Here is an 11,646-nt window from a genome sequence, read left to right on the forward strand (position 1 = left end):
CTGAACAGAAAGTTTCGGACTGCACTACTAATAACCCTATTACACGCTCACTCCACAAGCGCTTCAGGATCTCGCATACTGCTGCAGCACGTCTACATGCTCCGGCGCTTAGCGTAAGGGACGGAGGCAGGGAGAAAGACATCATTTTGAACTTACAGTGATTGTTACTTCGTGTTTCTTCAATCGGGATTTTAGGCTCTTCATCTTCTCAGGAAAACACCTTCGCCCCCCGTATCCTGTTGCTGGACCAGTTAGTAGAGCGTTTCCTTGGAGAGGAGGGGGTGGCCAGTTCCGGTAGTTTCTTTGAACTTTTCGATCGCCAGGTACAGTACTCCCTTTACTTGCCCCAGCGCTCAGAAACACACACACACCGCCTTACTTTGTAAGTTTCACCTGACGCCCAGACCAACTCCTCGACAGACGTTTTCAACAACCAATAGTGCGGTGAACTGTTTTCCCAAAGTTATTAGTTGAACCAATCAGCGAGGAATTTAGGCGGGACTTCCTTCGAGGGCTGAGTTGAAAACACCTTGATTTCTGGAGCGTAGTTGTGGAGAAACTGCCACTACCTGTGGGCTGGAGTGACACGCCAGTGTCTGTGCATTTTAACCGCCAATATATTCAATTATATACTGCATAACAAAAAAAGTACCCTATATGGAATGTATTTATTTTACAGAATGTAAAGGAATACAAGGCAAATAAAGCAAACTGTTTTTCATTTTATATTTAGTAAATATACAATGTATTTTAGATTAGTTAACCATTTGTTTGCTGAATGTGGTTTTTCTTTGATTTTCATTTTATTTTTATTGCCTGCTGCTGCTATTATACTGGTATCAGAATCACAACACGCAATACTTCCTGCAGCGTTGTTTTATGTTGCAGCCACGCAGGTGAATGCATCGCCCATCCTCTTCAGGTAACAAGAACGGTGCTGATTCCCTGAGGGAATTCAGGTGGTAAAGCGTCGCTACAGACACACGGCAGCTCCACGCATCACTGCATCAGTAAATTGGCTTTAGTCTTGAATCTTAGCACCGTGTAACCTGGCTGAAGCAGTTACGAGTGGATAGAGATGTGCCGCCTCTTATCTGTCTCATCTGATTACTCCATTTAAACGTCACTGGTAACCCTTGTTTTGTAACATAACCTAATTTATTTCTCCTTTCACAACTATTAAACATATTGAACTGTTGAAAATATTTCACAAGAGAACTTGAATTAAAACCCGGGCGTCTTCATGCTGTTTTGTGTGCTCAGTTTTCAGTTTGCACAAGAGCTACAGATAAGAAACGCTCTTCATCCTTATATTGTCCAGGTTTCCTTCTGAGATGCATCACGATGATTGACTTTAGAGTTTGTTACGCATTTTTATTACGGGATTCTCATTAACACCCTGTTTTGTAAACCTCATTATACTTAAAAGTTTTCCACATGGTTAACCAGCTCAACCCCATTGTTTATAAAATAATTAAGGCTGACCGACTTCAGGGCTTTCAGCATACTTTCCTGCAGCAACACAAAAGTTGAAGTATTTTTGAGAAGCGTTGGTAAAGCACTTCTTTTTGTTTGTCACACAGGGTTTTTAAATGCGCAGGAATCATGCAAAACTTCTGACCACAATGCTTGTCAGTTCAGGAGCTACTTCAAAAGTCATCCACTATCTGTTTGTATAATACCTGCTGATTGACACTGTAAGAAGATTTATTCATGATACTGTTCTGTTGTGAAATTGATATGGATTACCAAACAAAACCATTAAACACGTTTTTTTGGGGGGTTTTTTGTACATATTTTAAGTGTAATTAATAGGTAAGGATATAAGGCTATTATATTATTATTATTATTATTATTATTATTATTATATTATTATTTGTGTTAGCACCTGTAAGCACCAAAGTGTAATAAAGCATAGTGTAAACTTGATGAAGCACAGGTAAGCATTGTAAATTACACTTAGAGCTGGTGGGTCACAATCACTAGCAAAACTGGATATTGTTTAGGTCAATAATTCACTAAAATAATTACACTTTTCTACAAAACAAATAAAGTGTCTAAAGTTTGACTGCGCTCCCTGGATATTTCACAATGCAGTAAATGTGGTTAATTCCCGGTTAGGTCATGTTAACAGTAAATGAGACATATTTATACATATGGGTGTTTGTATAAGTAAAAGTATCCTTCACTATTCCACTGGTTTCAATACTGTTTTTTCCCCAATATTACACTGTATTATTAAATCCATTATACATTTGTTTTGTATGTTACCATGTCATTGTATGATACAATACTCTAGTGCCATCTGATACACACCCTGCTCTGGTTTGAAGAGAGCAATATAGCCCTTTATATAAGATGTTTTCCTGCTGGGACTTGCTTGTCTGTGGATTGTGAAATACGGTACAAATGCTGACAGACATTATACTTTTTTTCAAGCTATGATTGATGGGGAAAATGAGAATATATTTTACAATCTGTAGATTTATTTTTTATCATGTGTTACATGGGGTTTGAGGGCTTTCTCTGTTTTAGTTTTGTACTTTTCCTTCAGTGACTCCCAAACTCAGCTGATGCTGTTTTTTCATCACCAATAAAGATAATAGTGCATATTTACATATATCTCCTGCATGGATATATCAAGCCTCTGTTTGTTTTGGGAACTAATGCACAGCGCAGAGGGCAGGGAATTTGTAAAACACATCAACAGACAAAACCTGTTTGAGTCTAGAGGCTTGTAGAAACAAGATCGCTCAGGCCTGGACTTGTGTTTTTCAAGAGCCAGGAGTTTGTTAATCTCTCAGATCATTGTGCATAAACTGATGTTGAATTTTAAAACAAGCTAAACGTTTTAAAAAGTTTCATAAATAAAAAATAAAAAAATGAAATATATTTAAATGTTGTTTCATACTTTTCACAATTCTTCCAACAGTACAATACTGTTTATGCAGAATGTTTCAGTAAGTAGTCTGATCAAAATGATCAAACTTTTAGGAAAGCAATGCACAGCGTAGGGATAATGATAGCTGTTTGTTTCTGTTAATCTTAAATTGCAAAATAGCATGACTAAACTGGTGTGATTAACATCTAGTGGTTTAAAAACAAGAGAAAACTAAATAAATTAGCATATTAAAGGAAAGCAGTAAGTGGTTTCTGCGAACAGAAAAAGTTTTTTACAGCAAGCCTTTTCAAGTTCAATGTTAGTCCTATTGCTTCCCACCTACTGTGCAACAGACAGACTCCCACCATCCGGAGCTCCTGCTCTTTGCAGTTTAAGGGTGTGCTGGTCAGTGTGTTCTCGTCCCTCACAGCCCTGTAAACATGTTTGTCTGGCTTTGTTGCTCACAATGCTGAGCTAATTGATTCTGGTGTCATGTGACCCAGTTAGAATGTACTCCCTGTGTCTCCTCGGCTTTAAAGCTCTTCACTGCTGGCTGTTTCTTCTGAGAATTCATCTCCACTGGACATAAGAACAGCTTTTAGCGGATGAAGAATGGCCCTTTTTATTTAAAGTAAACAAGGCGTTGATTGAAATGCAAATGGAAAAAGAAAAAAGCTTGCTAATTGAAGTGCGCATATGGGTCGTGCTTATACAATCTAGTTCTCTCTGCCTGGCACATAATCAAAAACCTCATCACATAAAACAGACAGCAAACAACTTCACACAGAACAAAACCTGGCTTAGTTTTTCTTTTCTTTTGAGTTTCTAAAGCTAGCTGTTAGCTGACCCTAATGTATTGTTGTATTTAAAGCTTTAATCCGATTTTAACTTTATTGATACATTAAGATGATGCAATTCTGTCCAATCCAATGCACAATACATCTGGCACAAAGTTTTGCTGGAATTCACAAGAGTTTTTTTTGAAGGGCTTGGAGCTCTAACCCTCAGACTGACAGAGAGACGAAGACAACCCCTGGGGACACGGTCAGAAACATGCGTTACAGTTCTTCAGATCTCAAACACCGGGCTATAGAACAGAGGAGCTAGGCAGGTGCTACAAGATGAAATCCCTCTCCCCTTAAACAGGGTGTCGCTCATTCTGCAATGGGCTTTGCACTGGTAATATTAAACTCCAATTTCTGTGTTCAACATTTAGGGGTTGACTAATTGAATCACAGTCCCCATTCATGTTACTGAACTGTAGTGAAAGTCTACCTATCTGTACATAATTAAAAGTAATGTGTGCACCTGATAGTATGAATTATGGTCTCATGTACAGTATCCTGTAGTCAAAGCAGTCTTGTGGGGATACATCACTCTGGTTCCTTGTTGTCTATTGGGATGGGTGATGCTTTAAAGGGTTTAGACATGTCTCCTGCACTTATGGTCATATTTCCAGTCTTGGTGAGCCAGTGGTTAGAGAAAGGGGCTAGCTGCTTTAGATAAAAACATCACAGGGTGAGAGCTGACAGCAATCTTTCTCCTCCACAGTCCCTATGGTGAAGCCAGCACAGATTTGAGCAGATGAATAATGTACTGCTGGTAGCTGCTGCTTGTGCTGTTTGTTAAAGAAAGTCATTGCTGTGGTGTGGATGGAATCCCAGTTCACAGCCAATATTATTCATTTCTAACCCTTGGTATAACTTGCCCTCGCTGGGGTTGGCAGGAAAGCAGCATCACTTCTGAGGGAGACACAGCAGTATGCAAATGTATTAGAACACCTCAAGATGTGTTATTTATATCCTGTACCGACCTGCATGAAAACCTCTGGGTGTGAGAGTTTGCATTTCCACTCAGTAATCAGTGATATAGAAACAACAGTCTCTCATGTGTGAAAATCTTAGACCACTTTGTGCTTTAATCAGGCATCTTTAATAAATGCTAAAAGGCCTGTTAAAGTCATCAATCAAATTAGACAATCACTAATTTGCCAATTTTGACAATCATCCAAGATTTTCAGTTACAGTGGATTGATTTCATATGCACAGCAAATGAAAACGGCAGAAGCAATGGGGTGTTGTAATGAATTTGCACAGCACTGTAAGAAAGAACAAGCAGTTCATGTAATATCCCGGTGTGGCAGATTATTAAAATGCAAAAAGGGAGCTCTCATGGATTATATGTAAATGGGGACACATATTTAAGGTCTGATGTATACAGGACACTGCGGATATGAGAGAGGATATTATTATCAGTATCCAGAGATCAGGGCCACTTGTTTCTAAGTTCAATGAGTAAGTCTTGATGTCAGGAAATAATGGAACTGAAGTCAAGCCCAGAAATAACACTGTATCTCTGTGTTAAAAAGACGTGATAACATGTCATAGCACTGTTAATTGGGTATATGCATCCAAGCTGATGTGTCTGCAGAGGGTTTATATTGAATGGGGGGATGGGGGTGAAGAACGTGACTATTCTTCAATGGTTCCTTCAGAGATATAGAGAGTAGAAATCAGCTAATACCAGAATATCTGTACATATAGTAATACTTTGTTTTACTGTTTGACCAACCCCTGTATTCTGTACAGAAAGTGTGTACAAGCTACATGGGGTAAGTGGGAACAGTCAAATAGTTAAAGACACTGTAAACCAGTGTAAGCGCTGAAAGCGACAGCAACAGATTTTCAGTTTGGTACTGTGAGCGTTTAAGTATTCATTCAATGATGCCAAACACAGTTTCATAGTCCATGCCAGAGATGCAAAGTTGAAAGAAAGAAAGAAAGAAAGAAAGAAAGAAAGAAAGAAGCCACCTTTGTTTGTTGACAAGTCAATTATAGCATTGTATATCACTAAATTGTCTTTTTATTACGCATAACACAGTTGTGAAAAGGGATTACAGTTCTTAAATTTCATTTCTGAAATCCCTAAAGAAACTTTAGAAGCATGTGCACCTGGAATATTTAATTTCTATGTAAATGGGGATGGTGAGAAAAAAAAAAATATATATATATATATATATATATATAACAGTGATATCATATATATCTATTATATTATATATATATATATATATTATATATAAAAGAGCTTTAAAGTAAAGTGGAAAAGAGCTTTAAAGAAGTACATAAAAATAACAATTTTTTTTTTTTCTTTTTTTTATAACCTTCTATAAATTGCTTGCAAATACTGACACGTCCAGCACTGCCGCTGTGGTGTTCATAAACTGTACAAGGATTTGAATGCCTGTCCCAGAAATATCGATGTGTCCAATTCCAAACTGGCAGAAGAGCAGATTTAATTTACTGGAACAAGATCAATACAGTGTTCATTTCCACACTGACACCCTAGCTCTGAGTGACTGTGTCAATGCAAACTGTTCTTTAAGCTAGACTCTAGTTTAATGCCATCGCAAGCACAGTATAGCAGAGGGATCAGGTGCTGTTCAGAGAAACCAGAATCTTCATTTTCCCAAACTGCTGTCAGTGGGATTTTATTATTTATAATGTGCTGGAATTTTTGAATTGTAAAAGTATTCATTGTTTGAAATTATAAAGTGAAATACAGCATGCTTTAACAACATTCACATACTAAATATTATTAGTACTAAATATATTCTCTACCACAGAAAAGAAAAAGCTTAATCTAGGCTCTTTTTGTGTTAGACACTTCAACATTCTCCAAATATAATGGCTTAAACCCATCTCTTCCCAAAAAGAGTGTGGTTTCCCCCTTCTGGTTGAATCCCAAATTGCAACCAAATGTTTATGATTGTTTTGGTTTTTTGTCTTCCTAAGACAGCTGTACAATGAGAATTACAATTCCTACACTACACAAAGAAGAAGCAAACAAAAGGAATTGCATATTTAAGTACATAAACATGCGATTGTTTGCTTCTCTGCAAGGCGGGGTAAGGGTGACGGTGGTCCTCGGGTTATATTTGGAGATGGTGTTATTGTTATTATCCCACACTAGGATGTCATGACAAAGCACCAGCTCACATTTCTTCTGCTCCAATTCGGATGTAAACTGATCGACCTGTTTCTGTCATTTAAAATGAAAGATACACTATCAGGCTGCAAAGGGACTGAGGTTGGTGACCATGGCAACATATTTTTATACTGAGTTGCCATGGTTTCTTAAATGACATATCTACAATGTGCATAATCCTTTCCTTTCGGGTAAACAGAGCACCTCGATCTGTGGCGTAAAGGAAATGTAAAATTAAACCGTTACATTTATACAGACCTCACTGAAATCCTCCGGATACAGATTTAGCACAACATATTCAATGCGTTGCTCTAAAGCATCCACCCATCATTGGATGTAAGTTATTTTTGTGTTTTTTTACATGATGGTTAATGTGGTGCTTTTTCAATCACAGGGCAGTTTTACTAAGCTTGTCCACCAGATCAAAGCTGGCATTGGAGCCAAGAAACTGTTCACTTTATAATATTAACAGTAAAGCAACAAGGTTGGTGCCTGCAAAGTAAGAGCGCTTGCATTAGCATTCCCGGTTTGTTTATATCTGGTTTTGAAACAGTAAACAAACTGAAACACCAGAATGTGCTACTAAATTGAGGATACTGCTGAGCCAATAGGCAGTTTTTCATCAGCACTTACCAAGCTTGGCCCATACTTTACTGAACATGTGTTTCATGTTGTAGTCAATCTCGTTACAGAGATCTGTTCTGTTGCAAAGCTTGAGATGAATGGGTTCCTCAGATGGCAGTGAGCGACTTGCGGAAAGCAGGCCACAGTTTCCAGTCTGTCATTATATCAGACGGAATGGTTAATTTCCTGAAAAGCGTACACATCGATCAGCTAATCCACACACCTTCAAGCTTGATGAGCAGGGGTTTGTCCAAAAAGCATTGTTAAATATATAAATAATCTAAATGGATTTGAATGAGTCAAGGAGAATCTCTTGTTGCATTCCTTTAGAACTGTTTCCAGATCACACTCGTTCCCATTCCATTGTTTCCAGATCACACTTGTTGCCATTCCATTGTTTCCAGATCACACTAGTTCCCATTCCATTGTTTCCAGATCACACTCGTTCCCATTTCATTGTTTCCAGATCACACTTGTTCCCATTTCAATGCCCTGGTTTGATTTTCCCTGATCCTCCTCCTATGGTTAATTGGTGGTCTTGCTTGCCTATTATAACCTCTTTGTATCTAATGAGGCGGACAGCTATCACTGAACAAGTTGTTAATGTCATGCATATCCTCTTTTAACTATTATAGTGCAGCAGAGGGATTCAAAAACATCACCGACAGAGAATGAATAATAGAAGCAGGTTCAGCCAACAGATATTAACGCTCTCACATGATGGAATCAGGAAGCACATAAACAAACAACAAAGGGTTCTCAAAGCCAGCTCAAAGACAGGCCAGGGGCTGCAATAGACAAAATGATTCAATCTCTGCTTTTGAACAACAAAACTCCTCTTGGGATCACTGCCACTTAAAACAAGGCTCCTGAAGTCAGACGAGTTTAACCTTTTTAATTTTTACCATTTTAAAAACAATAATAAACTGTGCCACTGATCCTAACAAAGCAAGCTGGTCAGCCAATCAGTCAGCCAAGGTATTGCACTCAGACCCTCGCCAGTGTTACAGATAAAGCAGAAGCATTTGCAATGCAAATCTGATCACTAAACATTTCTCCTGCTGTTGATTGCTGAAGGTGACACTGTAGTCCATTTGAGAAGCCAGTGGGAGCCTGACAGAGATGAGCAAGTGGAGATCATGTCTCTGTTAATCCCACCGCGCTTCACATGCAAATGAAGCCTCAGACTTTAAATGCAAAAGGTTAATGGGAATACAGATTTAGAACAGTGGGAATGCTATCCTCTAGCTTGATTTAACACTATATATATACACACTCACTTATTTGTATTTAAATCCAGCAATGTGTTTGTTGTACTATTCCTTTAAATGCCTAGTGGCTCACCTGCTAAAAGTTCTACCCCTTGAAATACTGAATGAGCTGTACTAGCCAGGTTCAAATCCCATGCACAACGAGTCAGGGAAGAAAATGGACTGTGGCTAGTTCACCTCATCTTCAATGGTGGTAGCAGTGAGATGGCTTTCACAGCGGGCTGACGAAGTGGGGTTAAACACGATTCCAAACTGATTTTATAAAAGTGCAATGCAATACAAGTGTACAAGCCTGCAGGTACCTAGCATGAGTAACAGAATGAAGCCAAGAACCCAGAACAGTCCATAACAGTTTTATACAAATCAAACTCTATTTTTTACATTTTCACTCAGTTACTACTGAGTTAAAGCTTTGCGAGTAGGGCCTATAATATTAAAAAAAAAAAGTCTGTAATCCATGGTAATTCCCTTCTCAGCTATAATTGTTTAAATAGCACTGCTAATAAAGTCTTTAGAGAGTAATAAGGGATTTTTTATCTGTTCTTGTGAAAGCCATGCTTTCCTTTGCCAGTCCTTTTTGCAGAATCAGGCAACTCTTTATTGCAGTGCTTATGAATGTTCAGTGAAGAATTGCCTTGCAGTGGGACCGGTTTGGTTGCTCCACCTGGAAAAGGGACGTCGTCGTGCTGATTTCGAAGGGTTGTCTTTTCACAACCCTCCTGTGTCAAGGCTTGTTAAAAAGAACAGAGAAGCCAAGCCAGTTTCTAATATTACAAACATGTTGTTTGTGGGGAAGGAAGCTGTCATAGCTTGCTGTGCTAGCTAGGAACCTTTACATGGGAACATGTAGCATCCTTTATCAATGGATCTGAGATAAGAGTCACATAGTTTGGATGAATTCACCATTCACGAGGCAGCATCCAGGCAAATCGATTGCTGGCAACTAAACTGCTTTATTCACATGGAAGATTACATGTTTAATGCAATATGCAACACCAGTTGCACGTGTCCTGGAAAGCAGTTATGTGTGGATTGGTGTGTTTTGAAGAACACAAACCCTTTCGAGGTCATCACAATGGGGACTGATGAAAACCAGCTTAATTAAATAACCAGTGTTAATTCATTCTCTTCTGATTGTTCGCTGGTGCTGTTCATATTGAACAGGGGGCCCTGCCATGTTATCCCATGCTGTGGGCATGGTGCACATTAATTTCAAGCTACAGCTTTCCATTAGAATGCACTGATTGCACAGTGTCAGAAACTCAACAGCCAGTATGGATTGTGACAGTCCTATTTTCCAGAGTCTACTGATTTACTTAATTGTTTGTCGACCCCACCCCTCTCTGACTGGGAATGCTTTTGTATTAACTAAAAAAACAGAGTAAACCCTCTGTGACATATCCATTGCCATCCCCTGGCAGAGTTTGCATCAGGCTGTGCCATCCTCCAAAGGGTTATCATACAATCTACTGCAAATTTCATTAACATGAATGCGGCATTTGTTAGAGCAGCTATGTACTGTTTGTTCACATGGAAACCAGCACAATATCCCACAGACAGCAGTATTCTAGATTGCAGTAATGACCTAATTCCTTAATAAACTAATGAGCTTGGTGAATTATATCTTTTGTACTGATCTGTATTATACTGTAAAAGCCCATAACAAAAGTCCCACCTTACCTGACATGAAGGTAGCATTCTGCTTTTACCCGTTTTTCTGTCTTTGGTTTGAATTTGCATGGATCAGAACACTCTAAGAGGTGGGATTTAAAATGAGGGTTGGTATCAGCTCAACTGGAGCCTGCCTGTCATATAATACATAGTTTGTATCAGATGGAAAAGACATCACAGTAAACAGTGAGATTAGCTATGCTGTTTCTAATATAACTATATCTTATAAATATAGCCTAGGCTCCTGTGCAAGATACATGATGAAAGCAAAGTGATACATAGCAGCATGGGGGGCAGCAGAAAAGCAGGTCAAGCATCAGACTACAGTGAGATAACTGAGCTCAAGCCATCAGTAATACAAACACGAATTCCAGTGTGTGATCGGACCTAAATTGCATTCATCTGTTTATGAATATTTATCTCTCAATTGCAGACCTCACTGTAATATTCACCAGCAGGTCGACGGGTGAGTTTCTTTCTGACGGAAGCTTCTGACGACCCGACCAAATCATTGGGGCTGCTATTAAATTTGAACTTTTTAAAAGCACGCTGCTGTAATGTGCTGGGACACATTATTCATTTAAAATAATGGTTTCCGCCAGGGTGTGGCGAGTTGTTGTCTTGAAGAAAATTGAAGTTGTTAGGTATTATATGGAAATGAAATTACTCAACACAACCCAATGCGGTTCCTCGGATTCAGTTCCTCGTTTGCAATTATTGAGTATCAATGAACAATCGGATAGTGTTATTTAATACAGAACCAACCAAACTAAAACTCATTTAGATTTCCTAAGTGATTATTTGTCTTCCATTTCTTTTATCTTTTTGATAGGATTTTTTAATCCAGTATCCTGTCTATAAGTGATTGCCTGTCAACCTCTGGTTGATGGTTGAACACATTCAGAGTCGGTTAGTTTGTTATTAACTGAATAGGGTTTACACCAATGGTCTCACATCAGTCGTTATTTAATCAGACACAGCCTTCTCAGGGAACGAGGGCTGTACACAGCCAGCTTCTCTTACCTTTTATGATGCAGCTTTTTTAAATAGCAGCATCCAGAAGGTTTATACCTGAATAATGGAAGAGTGGAAAATAGCAGTTTTTCCCTGAAGCAGCCTTTCTGTACTTTTTAATGTGATGCAGCAGTAATCCAGTCGTGACGGGTATGAATCTAGACCTGCGGCTCCAAATGTAACTAATCTTTGTAGATT

The 11,646-nt window shown here is 38.7% G+C and overlaps 1 protein-coding gene across 1 annotated transcript in view; it reads right to left on the reverse strand.

The window, feature by feature from the left end:
• The window catches only part of LOC121294662 (uveal autoantigen with coiled-coil domains and ankyrin repeats-like), a 37,403-nt gene extending 36,806 nt beyond the window's left edge, over window positions 1-597 (reverse strand). The window contains exon 1 of the mRNA XM_041218619.1: window positions 157-597. Coding sequence (XP_041074553.1) covers window positions 157-204 — 48 coding nt within the window. The 5' untranslated portion in view covers window positions 205-597. The remainder of the gene's footprint in view (window positions 1-156) is intronic.
• Window positions 598-11,646: the final 11,049 nt, after the last annotated feature.

This window comes from Polyodon spathula, chromosome 19 (assembly GCF_017654505.1).
Source record: "Polyodon spathula isolate WHYD16114869_AA chromosome 19, ASM1765450v1, whole genome shotgun sequence".
NCBI lineage: Eukaryota > Metazoa > Chordata > Actinopteri > Acipenseriformes > Polyodontidae > Polyodon > Polyodon spathula.